Here is an 18,287-nt window from a genome sequence, read left to right on the forward strand (position 1 = left end):
TCCCTTCAAATCTCCATTGAGAAACACAAACTTTAGATTAACCTAATGACCATTGCTTTGGCTAGCCAAAGCAAGAATGGCCTTGATGGTCACCATCTGTGCAGTAGGGGGAAGGTATAATTTAAATATACTTTGAGTTTTTGAGCAAACCACCCCTTGGTGACCAATCTATCCTTATGCTTGTCCAAAGAATTGTTGTTGTGACATTTTGTTTTGAACACCCACTTGACTCTAATGACTTTACATTTGGCTAATCAAGTCACTAGCTCCCATGTGCCATTCTGTTCAATGGCCTCCAATACTTGCTCCATGGCTCTCCGCCAATGGTGATGTTACATAGCTTCTTCAACGGTAGTTGGGCCCTGATTTTCTATTGCATGGGTCATCAATCCATAATTGGTGTGCGAAAACTCCAGAGTGTGCTTGATGTAGATGAGATCGTTGTGGACCATCTTGCCACTCCCACTCCTCTAGGGCACCCTCAATGCTTGCATCTTTGAGGGATTGACAAGCCCTTCAAGGAGGAGGTTGAAACTCCTCTAGCTTCAAAGTCTTGAGATCTAAATCCAAAACAACCACTGGAGTTTGGATGGGAAGCTAATAGTGGTGGATCGTTTGGATCTCCAAGAATAGGGTGCTCCACAACCCCCCTATGATGCGAGAAATTCCATGAAGTGCATATCTTTTCCAGTATAGATGTTTTGAGTCCTTGGATCATACAACTTATATCCCACGGAATGGGAGTTGTAGCCCACAAATAGGTCGTGATGCCTTCTGATCCATCTATCTTTCCTCGCTCCTTATTTAGAATGTAAATGTATGCCTCATACCCAAAGACCTAAAATATGAGAGATTAGGTTTGTTGCCAAAGTATACCTCCAAAAGGTGTCATGCTTGGAACCTTCAAAGTAGGAGATCTGTTAAGGATGTGAACCATCATGGCTATGGCCTCCACCCATAGAGCTTGGGGCACGTGATGATGCTCTAGCATAGTCCTTACCATCTTCACCTAGAGCCTGGGATATCTGGCAATCCTCTCCAACACCAACTTGTTTTTGCATTTCGACACCCTATTCTTTGACGGAGCGCGCGTGTTGGCATTCATCCCTTGATTTGTATAGAGTTGAACCATTTCTTTAGATGTAAACTTGCCACCTTTGTCAACTCTAATGGCCTTCATCTTGTGCACAAATTGTGTTTCTTCAAAGATCAACTAGTCTCAATTTAGAGAGCTTGAAATGCAGTAACCACAAGTCGGAGTAGAGGATGATGTAGAAAAGTGCTGAAAACTCAAAAACAACCTATTGCAGATGATGATCAGCAGAGTCAGGCATCATTGGAACAACAAAAATGCAGGCTGGTGTTGATAGCGACAAGGGTTTGAAGGAGCTGGGCAAGAGCTGTTGGAGGAGATGGTGCCGAAAATGCAGGTACAACAGCACGAAAACTCCACCAGATCAGGCAGTAGCATATGGGTGGCTCCAACAGCAGCAAACTGATGACGTGAGCAGGCTGGGAACAAACGCAATTCACCGGATGATGAAGGGCAGCTGTAGGATGTCCATGGCAGCAGCTGCAGATGGAGGGCAGCAACCAGTTGAAGAAGATGGCAGCCACCAAAGGGGGAAGATTGAGTGTGCAAGGGATGACAATGGATGAACTGGGGATAACAAAGGATGAACTAGGGATAGCAAGGGATGCAAATAACCTAGCACACTCTCTATTTATAGAGATGGAACCGGTCAAAAGTGGGGGAGTTTGCTTAAGACACTGAAACACATGTAGTACATTTGAGTTTTGGGACTATGTAATGAGCTAATGAAGGTTTAATCTGTAATGTACCTGGTTTAGCTCAACAATTTTATCATAATTTTTTCTACGATGTGTGTGTCTTTGATCTAGATGTTATATGGTTGGTTTAGTGACTGGTACACCTTCATCATTCTAGTCAGTCAGGCTTGCTGCTTGCACCTGTAGAATCCATGTGTTGTTTGTTTATTACATAAACAAATAATAAGTGCTTTATGTACTCTGAAATGCTGATTGGAGTTCTTACAATGTAGTGTGCACATTATGTGATGTATCTACAGCTGCCAAAATGAAAGAGCAAAGTCCACAAATTTACGATTGTTCCGAACCTTAAACCAGTTTATGTTTCTATTACTCTAGCTTAAGAGTAAGTTTGGCGTTTTGCAGGAAGAAATCTAACAAGTCCTCAATAATTCCTATACCATCGAATAAGGAGGTTGTTGCAGTTTACTTCCTCTAGTTCTGGTCTGGCTCCATGATATCATTGCTCAATTCAAATAAATTCTGTTCTATATTTGTATGTCTTGGTTAGGCAAGCAATGGATGCTCTTCTCAAGAACAAGTTAGTCCAATGCCGGGTCTCAGAAAGGGGATCATCAAAGCTTTTGGAGACACACTAGTATGTTGGCTTAAAGAGTGTATAGCCTTGAATTGGTGCATGCAGTAAATATTACATTTAGTAATTTCAATTCATGGATGCAATTAGGATACAGCCATGGATATATCGGACGATGAAGAGCTCCAAGCTGATGTTGTCTGCTCTTCTAGTCATCGTGCTTCAAAAAGACAAGGCTTGCGTAGTAATGCAAGAAGGTATTTTGATGATTATACATCTACTTTAACCTTTAGATATGCATATTTTTGCGTACTTATGCGAGATATGAAGTAATGATTTACAATTGGATTTCTCTAATCTGGCTGTTGCATAACTTGTTTCTTTTGGGGTGAATTGCATGTTCAGAATGGCAGTCATGAAGCTTCAATATCCTTCGAGGTAATCACACCTCATCTTTTTTATTGCACACTTCCAACTGAGCTGATTGTTATGTTTTTTTCTTTCTTCACAATATTTATCTCATTGTGCTAATAGTAAGAAATTGGAGGTGCCATTGCAGGGAGGAGGTAGTGGCTTCTATACCCCCCCCCCCCCCCCCCCCCCCCAACACACACACACACACGTACATGTTAAGCTAAAAAACATGCATTGCTCATAAAAACTTCATTAGCTCTTTAAAACAGCTCCAAAACTCACTGATTACCAAAGGTTCTATGTCCCATAAGCCAAAATTAACTTTGGGAGGATCCACATCTATAAATAGGAAGCTGCCCAGCCACTTTGTTCATCCCTTCTTTTGCAAGTTCATCCATAAGCTCATTGCTGCCACACCATCATCAATTTCTGGCACCCTGTTTTTGGTTGCTGTTTACTCCAGCTGCTGCTCTACAATAAGGCGATCTCTCCTTTGATTGGTGCCTTTCCAGCCTGTGTTTGGCTGTTGCATAGGCCGCCCAGTATCTGACTACCCTTAGCTAGCTGTCACCTAGCTGCATACTACTGCATGTGTTGAGCTAACAATGCATTACAAACTAATTAGCTCTTTAAAACAACCACAAAACATGTAAATTACCAAAAGTTTCATTAAACGGTGTATGGTCCTAGAGAGTTTTTGTGTCCCATAAGCAAAACCCTAATTTGGGAGGATCCTTTTACATCTATAAATAGATAGGTTGCCCACCATTCAGCCCAATTCTTGTCTTGTAGGTTTCGGCATCAGCCTTCTTCCACTAGCTCTCCAGCCTTGTGAGTGACTGTTGCTACGTGGTCTCGCCAAGCCTCTGATTGCTCTCGGTGACTAGTTGACATCAACTTCAGGTGGTTACATCGCTGTGTTTATCTGCTTCAACCGAATAGATTGCTGTTATTTAATTTCCATCCTATTGCCATTGCCTTTCGAGCATCGGTTGATTTGCGTTTGCATCTATAGCGCGTCTTTTTTGTATTTTCAACACTTTTCTTCATCAATCTTTGCTCCAACCGGTGGTTACCGCACTCGGGATTAGTCTTCTTCGGTGGATGACACACATCACCACCTTCCTCAGCTAGCTTCCATGAGAGCCATCCACTGTTGGACAGCTCTACCCTTGAGCATTTAGTACTCTCTCTCATTCATTTACAACATTGATACATTCACTTCGGAGTTCTCTTCCTTCTCTGTGTGTGTTTGTGTTTTTGCGTTCTGCGTTTTGTGTTTATTGTGTTACTATTTGAGTTATTGTGTTTCAGTCATGTTCGTACATTCTGTATTTTCTTTGTGCAAACCCTAGCATATCTTCACATGGTATCAGAGTTAATGCTCTTTTAAAGAGTATTTAGTGGCTATCGTAGAGAGCTTGGTATTGTGTGAGATACACAAACGACATGATGATTCACGATGGCTTAAATGTCTCCATTCTTGGTGGTTGACTTTTCCTTGCTCTTCCAGTTGGGGAGGGTCAAGTCTTTCTTCTTCATCCATTTGGTCTATTTGTATGGTGGATTGTGCTCTTGGCACTTCTCGACTAGCATGGAGCCCTCTCTCGAGGTTGAGATTCGGACTTGCCTAGGCCACTTGATCAGTATTGGAGCCCTCTCTCGAGATTGAGTATGGGCATATGTCGCATACCTAAAGGATGATTCTCCTTTGGTCATTCCGGTTAAGGGATAATAAGTCCATCTTCATCATCAAATTCATCATGGTTCTCGGCACCATGTGAAGACTAACATCAGGTTTCTCTTTCTCCTTCGGCATCAACATCCATGGTTGAGAGGGGTTTTCTACCCTTCATCGGTATTCTACAGGTTTTATTCCCTGTTGTACCTTCCCTTTGCATTGCATGATCTTCATCATCTTTGTAAAAGGGTGCTTGGACAAGTGAACAAATTTTCCATGAGGGATACTATCCAAGTTGCACTTGCCACATGTACATTCTTATCATGTAGCATTACTCTATGCATCTCATTGTGTGAAGCACCTGTGAGTGGATCCCGAGCTGTTTCCACGAGCGGTTCTTTCACAACCTTACCACCACACCTACATACTTCTTCTCCCTTCTTCCTGGTCATCAATACTCTTGAGTGGTCAGGATAGCTTGTTTGTTTTGTGATGTGTTGGATCTAACCATCCCTTTTCATTCTCTGCCCAGGGCATAATTCCTTGACAAGCCGCAAACCATCTATTCTTCCAAAGAAAAAAAAAGTTCAATGTGGTTCCATCCGCCCTTATAGGTCTAGTAGGCCACTGGGTAGCCGATGAGCACCCTTTATCCAATGCGTTGACCTCTCTAGGGGGATCACTTGGACTCCCTTTGTAAGATAACCACTACCTTTGTAGTCTTGGTAGGTCACTGGGTAGTCGACATGCACCCTTTGTCCGATGTCTTGGTTGCTTTGGGGTGGAATGCCTTGGGGTAAAATTGGGATTGAGCTTTTCTTCCAGTCCCTTCTTGGTTCTAGTGTTGGGCCTGAGAGGGGGTTTTGAGTTGAAATTGCGTTACAAATTGATTAGCTCTTTAAAGTAGCCCCAAAACATGTAAATTACCAAGAGTTTAATTAAATGGTGCATGGTTCTTGAGAGTTTCTGTGTCCTGTAAGCAAAACCCTAATTTGGGAGAATCCTTCTACATCTATAAACAAATAGGCCGCCCACCATTCAGCCCAATCCTTGTCTTGCAGGTTCCAACCATTAGCCCTTTTCTACTAGCTGTCTAGCCACGAGCGACTGTTGGTATGTGGTCTACAACTATTGCCGAGCCTCCCATTGTTGTTGGTGATTGGCTGCCAACATCTTCAAGTGGTTACTTTGCTGTGTTTACCAGTTCAAGCCGCATAGACTGCTGGGTTCTAATTTCTAGCCTGTTGTCCTTCCATTTCTAGTATTGGCTTGATTTCATTTGCATCTATAGCAGATTGTTTTTGGGTTTTTCAACACTTCATCAGCCTTTGCTCCAAGACTAGTGGTTATTGTACTCGAGATTGGTCTCCAGTGAATGGCACACATCAACACCTCCCTCAGGCTGATCCCACGAGAGCCATGGGCTGTAGCCTGTTGGACAGCTCTACCCTAACCTTGAGCATTAAGTACGTTCTCTCATTCATTTACAGCATTGATACATTTACTTCAGAGTTCTCTTTCTTCTCTATTTGTGTTTGCTTTTTTGCATTTAGGGTTTGCATTTATTATGTTACTGTCTGAGTTATTGTGTTTCAACCATGTTTGTACATTTTGTGTTTTCTTTGTGCAAACCCTAGCATATCTTCACAACATATCACTGGCTGCGTGCTCTTTCAAGTTGTACATTGTTACTTTTACGAGTTCCATTGGCTCTCCAAATTGCTGCATTTTGGTTTTCAGTTCTGCTTCTCTTCAAATTTTAGCATCGTCTCAGCTCTAGCTAGTGGTTATGGCCCTGCGGATCTATCTCTGGTGGACATCACTCTTAGAGTACTCGCTTAGCCCGCTCCCATGAGAGTCATTAGCTGTGGGACAGCTCTACTTTTGAGCATCTTGTACACTCTTTCATTCATTTACAACATTCATTGGATTACTTCAGAGTTATCTTTGTGTTTTTGCATTTTTGTTTGCGTTATTGTGTTTTAGTCATGCTTGTACATTTTGTGTTTTCTCCATGCAAACTCTAGCATATCTTTACATGGTATTAGGGCGGGTGCTCTTCTAAAGAGTATCTTGCGGCTATTGTGGAGCCTTGGTTTGTGCAAGATACATGGGTGACATGTAGCCAATTCACAATGTTTGAGACTCCTTCCTCTTGGGATCCTACAATGTCTTTTAAGGCTTCTCTATCATTGGAGGCCTTGAGGAGACATTATGGCCTCAAAGAGGACAATGCATCATCTCTTTCTTCTTCTTGGCCAGATGTAGGGCTCATGATGGAAGGGGAGTTCAGTGAGTTCTTGCATATCAAATATTGTCACCACCCTCGAGACACTCCTAGAAGCATTGTGCATCAGTCAGGATCAGTTGGTGACACTGGCCTCCTCTCCACTCAGGGAGGGCATGCTATGTTTGGGAAGACTGGTGACTGTACAAGGATGTGCAAAAATAATAGAATAGTATCTGCAGACTGCCTGGATAATACACCTAGGTTACGTTCTCTCTCTGTCATTGGTAGAATCTGTGTTTTAGCACTTTGTATTTTTTAAATTCAATTACAAATGATGTAAAAAGTGTTTTGTCTTATGTTAATTTGCTTTGCAGAAGTTCTGACTATCCTAATAAGCCCTGTCAGGTCGTTAAGTCTTTTCAATACCATGTACATACCCTTATGGGATGGCTCTCAGACTCTTCACCTTGTTAATTAGCTGTACCTAGTAGTCAGACTTACACTCTGTATCACTTTCACACAACTTTAGTCCATCCCAATGAAGTACAGTTTTTATTGGAAATTTATAAAACAAGTTTGCTATTTCTTACAGGGCATCTCTCAGTGTTTGCCTGCGTGGAATTGTTTACTGAGGCAATGAGAGGGGAGAGAGTCTACTGCTGTGTTCTTTTTTGCTCATATCTTTCTTCTTAATGGTGACAGATCTGATCCTGAAGCCATTGAGGTTCAATACACAGACCTTCGCCATCTTGGACCTTCTGAGTTTTTGAATGATACGGTTATTGACTTCTACATTAAGTATGTTTTATGACAGTCCCTCTTGATTCAATATAAATGCATTATTTGGAGGAGTAAATGGACTATTTGATGCCTTGGGTGCTTTGTTTTAGGTACATCCAAAAAGAGAAGATCTCAGATGATGATAGATTGCAATGTTTCTACTTCTTCAATAGCTTTTTCTACAAGAAGCTCACAATGGCATTGGTATGCATCCCACATTGGCCCTTCCCTTCCTTCTGAAACCTGCAAACATGCACAAAGCAAAACCTCTTTCATGAAAGTGATCACACCAAGTATACATACACTATTCTTTTTTTTTCTTTTTTTTTTTGTGGGTGAAATCACGAACACACACATGCCGGTATGTTCGTGCACACACACACACACACACACACACACACACACACACACACACACACAAACACACACAAGTTGCATCAAATCTTCACGTTGCAGACATAGGGTTTGCTTCACGATTGGCTCAAGGTTGCTTCTGATATGAAAAAATTTGCATCTGCAGTGGTCTGGCACTATTCCTACTTGTAATGTTCTGTTTTAAAGTCCTCTCGCATGTGACAAAAAGTCTTCGCATACTCTATGCTTGCCTTCTCTTCCCATCTGTCTTTGATCTTGATCCTAAGAAAAAATATGGAAGACAATGCACACAAGTGGGATTTTGGGGTGAGGGGTTATTGTGCATTGCAATCTTTTTGGACAGGTATGTGAGTGCATTGTAGGGTTTGCGATTTAAGGGAGTATTCAAGTCATGGAATCTCTCCTTACATGGGGGCAGTAGCTTTTATCAGCTATCAACTTTTGTTTTGCATAAGGTGTGAGTTCCAATACATCTAACACTTGATACGTCATGCTAAACAGTTGCATCTACAGATAACAACTTCATTATCTATATTTTCATGAAAAGTTGTTTCAACTCAGTCAATATTTCTTTTGGTTGTTTTGGTCAACCTCAGATCATGCAAAAGGTTATCTGCTGTAGTTTGAGCACAGGAGACTCACAAGACATTGCCTTTGGGATAGTGCTTCAGCCTAGGATATTTGGAGGTGGGCCATCAAAATAGTATTTAGAGGCACTCACAAGCAAATGATGGTGGCATGGGGTGTAGTTGCTTGGGCCACTACCAAGGGACCAGCAGTGTTTGAGAATGCATGTCATCTTTTATTTCAGATGACAAACTGAGAAGTTGTATCAAACATCTTGCAAATCTGAGGCTCGGTGGACTGTAAAACAGTGTCACGAAAGGAATCGCATGCTTCGAATGTAGAGAGCAGTAGGGTGCTCTTACAACAAGTTTGCAAAGCTTAAGGAGTAAAAAGTTTGCAGGAAATAACACAACATTAGAAAACCCACATTACGAGAGTCTGTAGTATGGGGAGTCTTGATCATACTGGAAGGTTGGTAATATTTCTGTGTCCAGCCCATGCTATGAGAACCGACAATCAAGTAGTACAACAAACTATGATAGATGCAGTCATGTGTAGCAATACTCTCGAGGACTCCAGTCCTTGGGCATGATAGTCTGTCTAGGCTCTCAGATCTGATAACATGGAGTGTAGATGATGGGCTGGAATGGAGCATCTACTAACAAGGGGGATGTTACAACCTTTGCTTTGATGAATCATGATCCCAAGAACCTAATGTGTCTAGTGCATGTCTCGCAAAAGAAGAGAAAAAATATCTCTTCAATGCCTCATTGAGGAATACTAAGGAAAACATAGAGAAATGCAAAGCGTACAACACACAATAAACACAATTTGATGAAGTGAACGAGTGTATAGAAATGGGAATGATATAAACAGGCCTCAAGCCTTTGTGTCTTGAGGATGGGGCAAAGGTGAGCTGAGAGGTGTGTTGGAGATGCCAAGAACAACTCTAAGAGTGTGGTGTACTTGACATGGATTCGAAGTGAGTGTATAGAAATGGGAATGATATAAACAGGCCTCAAGCCTTTGTGTCTTGAGGATGGGGCAAAGGTGAGCTGAGAGGTGTGTTGGAGATGCCAAGAACAACTCTAAGAGTGTGGTGTACTTGACACGGATTCGAAGTGCAGCAACAGTCCGTGTGTGTGATGCCGATAGAGTGCTCACTGTTCCCCCTTGGTAGTGCTACCCTGCTGCACAATGATGGAGAACAGCAAAACGCAGTAGTAATGGCGATGTGGCAGCCTTCAAGAGCAGTCAATGCAGATAGTAGTGCTCTGATGCAGAAAACACAGCAATCAAGAGCCTTTGGACAGCACGATCAGACCCTGAATAGACTGGCAATGGCGGGCTGCGTACACCAGCAGTTCCACTTGAACGTAAGAGAATGATTGGCAATAGTTGTCTGAGACGGTGGCAGCGAATGAGACCAGCTTTCCTCCTCGGATAGGATGGTAAATAACTTGATTAATAAACACTAATTACAACAAGTATAAAATTCACATAAACTGAAAATGCTAATGTTACCACTTAATCTTGGCCATTAGACACCCAATTGGCTTTGAAATTGATGCCTCTTGAGGTATTTCTTTATCTTTTATTGCAAATGGATGGAGTACAACTAAGATCCTATGATCTCCTCCACTAGTCCAAGTCCCTCTTGCCTTCAAAATCGACTAGTAAGCCTTCAAACTAATTTGTCCCTTGGTTTGCTTGGGGATTGGCTTTCACCTTGCTTCTTAAAAGACAAATTAAGCCCCAAATCTAATACGGGTTGGCTAGCCTCTTGAATCTTGAAATTCTTTAATGTTAGTTGTTGGAATTCAAGTCCTAAGCCCTCAATTTTGAGCACACATCTCGAGGTGGTTGTCACCCTAGTTTTTGCTGTAAATTAGGGTTTACAATAGAGATTGACTGAAATCTCTTTGTTTGATGACTCAAATGGCTGAATTTTGTTGAGATAACTTGAGACATGGATGTGACATGAGAGAGAATGTTGTAGAGATAGAAATTTTGGAGTTTCATTGCAAGAAAGGCTGAAAAACTGTTATTGCCTTGCTCAGATAGTATGAAAGTTATCACCTACATCTTAGGACCACTAGAAAGGTGGTTGTCTCCTCCTACATGCTGCTACTTGTACTTGGAGGGCTGCAAACTGCTGTCACTTGCTATAGGACTGATCCTTGGTGGCTGCAAATCACATCAATAGTATCTCCTTGCTCTATAACAACCTCATTTTTTCTTACAAATGGTTGGAATAGACTTCCACCAGTCTCTAAAAAACATTTTTTTCACTTGCATAGGCAAGTTTTGTCAAGTCGAAGCCTTCTAATCACATTCTCCAGCATTATCCAGCTTATTAAGTTAATTTTTAGAACATTATTTTGAAAATGAGTTTAATAATTATTCTAGTGCTAAAAAAAATAATTCCACCAGTCAATAATTAAATTGGCTGGATCAATTTGTCTCCCGACTGTCTATGAGCAGTTATTGATCTTAGGCTGGCATTAATTAATTAATTAATGCCTAGTCTCTAATGTCATTACTGATATTAATGGCCAATAAATTGATCTAGGTTAAAATTTGACATCCAGTACCACTTAGTACTTGTCAGTCATAACTTATTATACCTTTTGCCTTCGGGACCAACTGATATCTCAAGGTCTTGGGTCACACACTGTGAAATAACGAACTTGCACCTCTCGTGTGCAAGTCACGCTAGCACATTTGATTAACTTTTAATCAAATGCTAAGCAAAGTAATAAAATTTCATGTCCTCGTGATAGACCACCCCCTTAAAATCCTTGTAATCATTCTCAATTACACTGCAATGTATCAAAGTATTTGTTGCCACTATTGGAAATACATGCGGGTATCGTAGTCAAACAACATGTGTACCTATTGCTTAACCATGCTCATGCCCTCTGCATGTGAAATTTCAATCACTTAAACCAATTACAATCCATACATATGAATCATAACCATTGTCAGAACCATAAGGGATGTATCCACATGCCAACCCAAAAGTGTTTTGATCACCAAGACATTGTAGTGCATAAACATCTCATAGCAATGATGTACCGCATGATAGTTATGTAAAGCATATACCACATGTAACTTATGCAATTGTCTTTTGCATGACCTACAAATGTATATTGTGTCTCATTCGTGTATTCTGTATGCCTTGCAAATGTATATCACATCAAAATGTACATTCCATGCATTTTGTACACGTCAATAATCTTGCAAGTGTATTGTTTTAGAGCTTAGGTACAAACCATACCATATGCATACTGACTCACAGCGACTAGTACATTGAATAGTGATCCCAATGGTGGAAATACTGCAAACATACAGTATCTTGGATGGAAATCAAATACATCCAAGATCCACTACATAATTGAGTTGTCCATCACTAGCAGAGTGGAGATGCAACCTCCCATTGAGCATCAGGTAATCCTCTGGATCTTCTATGCTTTGCTGAGCCTGAAAGAGCCGGATTCAAAATCGGCTCTTGCTGAGACACATCAGGGTAAAGTGCATCATTGAGGATGTTCTGCCAGGTCACCCTCCTCCATCTAGTTGCATTCGTTTAGAGGTGAAACAAGGCTGAAGCTTCACCAAGAAGCATATGGAAACTTTACCTCTAACTTGCCTCGAAAACCTCTACTAGCTTCTAGGACTTTTTCCTTCTTGAGCATTGCGATGCTTTATATGTTCACATTGCTGCAATTCCAACTTAACTAATATACAACATTGCATCCGATTGAATCGCCCCTCATGTGTACCTGACATGCTAGGAGCACCAGATGCATGAAGAAACATTCTTGTTTGCATACTTTGGAGCATTGCAATGTGATTGTGCATGGGAATTTGCATACTACTAGCCATACCAAGATACATTTTCCCATACATTGCATGCATTGCTAGTTGCATTATTTCTTATGTAGGCATTACTAGCAGCATATGACCATCATTGATACCATGAGTCTCAAACATAGTGGGCTGCATATATGCATTGCCAAACTTGTCACTTTGTGCCCCAACATCATGCAAACATTGCTGTACAAAAGGTTATGCATATTACTAGCCATACTCGGATACATTGGGCCTTGCACACCATGCATTGGTTGCTGCATACTATAAGAAGTTGTACCATACATCCCCATATGCAATCCTTGACCCACCATAGCATGAAATTTTTACATAGGGCTTTGTTAAACATGTGCTAGCAAGCAAGGGATTAGTAGATTCCTCACGTGACAACCAATCCATCTTGATATTGTAACTTGTGTTTTAAGGGTACTATTGATATGGCAATAATAGTACTTGCTGATCCAAAGGAAGGGGAAATTGTGAATACATACCATCAAGTCAGTGCACACATGAGAGGCTTCACTAATAGATGTGGAAATATCGTGATGCATACATGCGTTGAGAGGCTGTCACTAGCCTACTTTTTTCAGCATATACATTGCTTGTTTAGTATTTTGTCAAGTCGAAGAAGGAAATGTAGTGCAGGCATAAAAAACTTAATCAGTGTTCATGTTTTTCCTATTTGTGGAAGGAAGCAAAACGCGATGATTGTTTTGAAAAGTTGCGGAAGTGGACAAAGGGTCTCAACATTTTTGAAAGATCTTATCTGCTGATGCCAATACATGACAAGTAAGTTGTTATTTGGTATGTTTCTGTGTGCCATGATGTGATCTGTTCTCTCACATTTATTAAGTTGTTATTTAGTATGTTTCTGTGTGCCATGATGTGATCTGTTCTCTCACATTCAACTTTTACTAGTCTGAAGGCGCTAAAATGCTGTTTCGGTAATTTATGGGATTTTGGTTGTGTTTTCTTGAGTGCAGGGCACATTGGAGTTTAGCAATTGTTTGCTTGCCTAGAGGTGATGGAAAGACTTGCATTTTGCACCTTGATTCCATGTCTCAAACATCAGGACATTCAAGTGAAGTGCTTTTCAATGTTCTCAAATGGTAGGCCACAATTTGTTTGCAAGTGTACATGAAGCTTGCACAGATCTGTTGGTTTATTTGCTTTAGTTGAGAAGCAGAAACAACTTCTAAATATCAGAGTTTAGATGATCACACAGATATTGGATTTGTATTTGTAGTCGTGGCATAGGCTACAGCTATTAATAATGTGTCTAGGTGTCTTGTTTCATTGACACTTTTATCGTTTCTACTTTCATGATGGCTTCTGGGCTTTGGCTATAGCAGTCTGTAGTGGTGTATATCAAACTTTGTTGAATTGTGGTGGAGGGGCTTGCAAATTGTTGTATGATCTTTATCTAGTTGGTCCTCGCCTCAGTCTTGATTTCTATTCCTTAGGACCCAAGTACATCGAACCTTTTAGATCTTACTAACCAGTGGTTAGAGTGTAGAGCTTTTGGGGAAAGGATGAATTGGGGGAAAGGATGAAATTGAAGAATGGGGGGCGTGGGAGGATAAGCTTGTTGTATATAGGAGGATCAAGAGGGATGGGTGAAGAGTGTGAAACTCGTGGAAAAGGGTGAACAGATGAATGGGGCCTCCAAGGGAACTTATTGAACCAGCTGAACATGCAAAGGAGGGTGATAGGTGCATGGTGTTGGATAAGGTATGAGAAGGACACAAAGGGTGAGATGGCCATGCATAGCCAGGGCGGGAGGCTAGTCTCATGAAGTAGAGGAAACCTTATTTTGCGAAGATTGGAAAACAGAGGGTTCAAGGTCAACCTCCACTAAGAATACTCATTGTAGAACACATCCTAATGGTGCTGGCCACTAGCCAAGGAGCCGCTGAATGAGGTGAATGTTGTTGAGGCTTGGTACAATGAGATGGCCTCCTTGCTTGCTGACAAGGAAGGCATGAAGTGGAGTGGAATGATGTGAGAAAAGCATGCTGTGAAGGTGTGTCTGATGGAATGAGGTAGGATTGATCACCTCCACAAACACAAGCTCCTCATTCGCAATAGGGCCCTCTATGAGGCTTGGAAGAACCAAACTCAACCTCCTCATCCATACGTTGATAGCTGTCGTTCTAGCATACCAATCCTTCAAATAGTTTCAAAGAGGTTAAGCAGCCTTGTGTTTACCTGCTGTAACAAATACCTTCTCAAAGATGAGGGTGACAAGGGCAGCTGAGGCTGCCTACTCTGAAACAACCAACTTGTGGACTGCATCACAATCATACTCAGCATCTGTGATGTACTCCCAATGTGAATGTATGTTCAAGGTAGACTTGATGGACCTCTTCCATTCCTCGAAGTCATCTCCTATGATGTGTTGATTTGGGCTTGTCATCTTGTGCTGACTTAGCTGCATAATCTTTGCGTTCCTAAGTTGTGGATGTTAGTCAAACTCGTTCTTGACCCTGTGCCATGCTTGTCTAGTATGTTTTGGATTACCATGTCACAAATTGCCTGAGAATTGTGTCACCTTCATCTTCACTCCTGCTGGTGCACAATGGATGTGCTAAAAAATTGCCACCTTTGCATTGACTGCTCTTTGTCACTTGCGTCTCTGCACCTGGTCTGCAGCTATGCTACCTAGCCATATCAGGTTCATCGATACAATGGCAGGCTAAGGGTGGTGTGCCTTTAAATTGTTCTTTTGCCTTGTGGGGCATAACTGCTGTCTTTCAGGAATGTCTTCAGATGTACAATTGCCTCATGGCTACACTATATACATTGGGATTATTGGACACAGCTTGTCTCCACTTTGGGACCTATCTCTAGGATTGGAAGTTACAAGTACTGTAAGGATCTTATTGGTCGGGACTCAGTCTGCAAATGCTGTACAAGTGCAAGATAAGTGTTGACAAACAGGACCAAGGCCACCAAGCAAGATGGTGAAATATCACTCTAATTAATGCTTGCAGTTCCAGGGATTTTTTGAAGGCGGTGTTTTTATGGAGGCTTATTGTGGGGGGGGACTTCTGCTTGGGAATCAGCTGAGCAAGTGGAAGATTAGTTGCAGGCAACACATATCTTGTACAAATTGTATTGTTGAGTATGTGGGTTCTAGTTGGGCTGTGATGATACTAGGTTCATCAACATGAGAAGAGTTACATCCTTGTATTATGTCACCTTTCCAAAGTCCAAGGAAAAAGCACCCTACATGGGATTTTTTTGAGCAGCATTGGTGTTGCTAACAGGAATTGATTATATCAAGTTTGATATCTGATTGCAAAAGATTGGAAATGCAATAGAAGCATGGTAGTGAGGCTATGTGCGATTCTGCATGATATTTTGGATGTCTTACTGGAGCTGCAGAAGTGCCCACACTATAGGAAGGCTTGAAAATGGTTGATAATAACAGAGCAATCCGTTTTGGAATTGATGGCAGACTCTGCTCCTCTCAATCTTTGGATTTTGTGTGTTGATTTATGACTTCCTGGCATATATAAGCTTAAAATATTTTCGGATTGGATTACTCACAATTTTGAACTAGATGGCACAAGCGTGTCTGTGTAGTTCTCTTTGCTAGAGCTTTTTATTTCTCTATTTCAGTCTATATAGCTCTGCATTTACATGACTGGTGGCTAATACAGGGCATTGCGTGATCTCCTTTTTCATAAACTTTTTGTGGATCAATGGAGACAATGATATTAACAAATGAACAAGGGGTTATATAACAATCCTTTTCAACAGTGAACTACTAGATTGATGGAAAACAGCCAATAATGAATAGTGGAGGATAAACTGGAGGAGTGGTAGTGTAGTGCCATCATTAGGAATAGCTTTAGTCCTTGGTAGAGGTTAGAATTTGTTATGCTAAAGTGGGACATAGCAGATGAATTTGTAGTAGTGAATGTGCTCAGGACCTTATGTACATCACATGATTAGTTTCTGTTTTTGTTGTATTTCATGGGGATGGTTATCTTTACGATCCATCTCTCCATGTTTTCACAGCTATTTGGCAGCAGAGAAGGCATACTTATCAGGGGAGCTTTTCAGCACTGACAATGCAATTTGTAAAAGGGTCCAGGTATGAACTTTGACACACAGCTGTTTCTCACAGTTTTACTAGATTGCTTTTGATTTAATAATTAAACAATTCTAATTGATTCATTCTTCACTTTGTAAGACAGGTACCTTTGCAAGATAATGAGTGGGATTGTGGGCTGTTCATGCTTTATTACATTGAACGTTTTGTGCAAGAGGCACCTATGGAACTTGAACCGAGTGCTCTTAGTAAAATGGTAAGCAGATTTCAAAGTTGCATCTTCTTTGTGTATCACGGAAAACACCTGCTCAAGTAATGAACTCAGGCATTCTTTTTCCAGTTTGGTCGAAATTGGTTCAAACCTAGTGATGCTTCCCAATTAAGAGAACTTATCCTGAAGTTGCTCGAAAGCCTGTTTGATCAGGAATGCTTGTGAGAACTGACAAAAGGCAGCAGCTAACAGGGGAAAATTTGTAGAAGTATTTCAGCCCTTCGCTCTACTGGGATATCTGTTACTTGCCTAAGATGAGCAGGTGGCCTGGAGTTTGCACAGCTTAAATAAGCTGAAAGTGGAAGTTTCCTGGTCACATCCAAAATGGAAGTTTATGCATGAGTGGGCAAATGCTATCAGATATGGAGGGACCAAGGGGGCTGCTAACTTGTAACATGTCGTATTATAGACAAGCTTGAAGAAAATCCCATGGAGGATAGATTATAGTACTCAATGATGCATAGAGTATATGCATGAATTGAGTGAAGCAAGCTATTGGCAGGGCCATGTACATGCTAGTGAAACAAGGGGCTAAGGAAGCCATGTCTATGGCTATTTTTTTGTAACATAGACTGCAGTTTTGAATGATATGAAGTAATCTCTGTATTGGCATATGATCCTTGCCTTCTGGTAAGGTTTTGCCCCAACCCAAATCTTCAATTTAGTGAGCTTTTCCTGCATATATGCTGATCGAATAAATTGTTTTTTTGGGTCAAGTGTTTCAAGTTAGTGCAGAGTGGGTCGCTCTGCCGATTGGATTGAATATCTTGAACTGGAGCAGTTATTTGCAGTTAATATCCTTAACTTCAAATGTTGAACTTTACGGCTGAAAGGAACAATTGCCAATAAGCAACGTCTAGAGGCCAATGCTTAGTGAGAGTGCCAAAAACTTGGTTATTTATGCTTATGTATACAAGATAATGGTGGAGCTAGACCATCCGATATCATGTTGCCGAAGTACTACCATTTTTCCAATGATAAGAGGCAACTCTACAATGATACTTCAAGCTGCCACATGCATTAAGAGTTAATGTGGGAACATTATCCACATCTTTAGAAAGATGACAATTGCGAATGGAGGTTATGTATAAGTTTTATGTGGTTAAAAAGTATGCAAGTATATCTTGCGTTAATGATTTTCACGCTTTAGGAAGCAAAGCAAGCAGCTGCCTACAAACACATTAAATGAGTGCTCATAATCTTACATGACCTGCAAGTGAAATCTTGTCAAAGACCTTAGTTGAGCTGATGGGTTGAACAGCCAATTCCAAATGCTCCAGGCAGGCAAATTTCTGAGAAGATTATGAGACGTGGGATCTCAGGAGAGGATATGGGGAGTGCTTGCCATGAGCCAAGTCTAAGTATCAATTGATTATTTTGAGTGGGTCTAAGGTTGCCCCCTATTACCGACTTCTTTGGCACATACAAGAATGTTTGATGATGTAACTTGTATAGGGGACAGAAGTAGTAATCTAGATACCCATATGCCTCTATTACGATGACATGGACTACATATTAGATGCAACATAGTGATTGCAATGCTCTTTTTACGCTCAAGAAACTTTTTTTAAAGGGTCAAGGTAAGGGTATTCAGTAGTTGATTGGTGGATTTGAAGCATACTTGGCCTAAGAAGGGAGAGCTAGTGGAGCATGTGACATATTGTGTATACT

General features: G+C 41.1%; 1 protein-coding gene across 4 annotated transcripts in view; it reads left to right on the plus strand.

Moving 5' to 3' along the window:
- The window catches only part of LOC148013053 (ubiquitin-like-specific protease 1C), a 46,513-nt gene extending 29,193 nt beyond the window's left edge, over positions 1 to 17,320 (plus strand). For 2 of the 4 annotated variants that reach the window (XM_087668427.1, XM_087668430.1), the window contains 11 exons: positions 2,197 to 2,245; positions 2,342 to 2,428; positions 2,516 to 2,622; positions 2,771 to 2,803; positions 7,393 to 7,488; positions 7,581 to 7,674; positions 12,977 to 13,074; positions 13,269 to 13,394; positions 16,312 to 16,387; positions 16,491 to 16,601; positions 16,686 to 17,319. In XM_087668427.1, coding sequence (XP_087524553.1) covers positions 2,197 to 2,245; positions 2,342 to 2,428; positions 2,516 to 2,622; positions 2,771 to 2,803; positions 7,393 to 7,488; positions 7,581 to 7,674; positions 12,977 to 13,074; positions 13,269 to 13,394; positions 16,312 to 16,387; positions 16,491 to 16,601; positions 16,686 to 16,781 — 973 coding nt within the window. In that variant the 3' untranslated portion in view covers positions 16,782 to 17,319. Of the gene's footprint in view, positions 1 to 2,196; positions 2,246 to 2,341; positions 2,429 to 2,515; positions 2,623 to 2,770; positions 2,804 to 7,392; positions 7,489 to 7,580; positions 7,675 to 12,976; positions 13,075 to 13,268; positions 13,395 to 16,311; positions 16,388 to 16,486; positions 16,602 to 16,685 lie in introns of all 4 variants that reach the window. The other 2 variants (XR_015688926.1, XM_087668428.1) reach the window with 2 other exon arrangements.
- Positions 17,321 to 18,287: the final 967 nt, after the last annotated feature.

Source organism: Lygodium microphyllum, chromosome 26, assembly GCF_053477565.2.
Source record: "Lygodium microphyllum isolate KBCC chromosome 26, Lygodium_microphyllum_v1.1.10, whole genome shotgun sequence".
Taxonomy (NCBI): domain Eukaryota; kingdom Viridiplantae; phylum Streptophyta; class Polypodiopsida; order Schizaeales; family Lygodiaceae; genus Lygodium; species Lygodium microphyllum.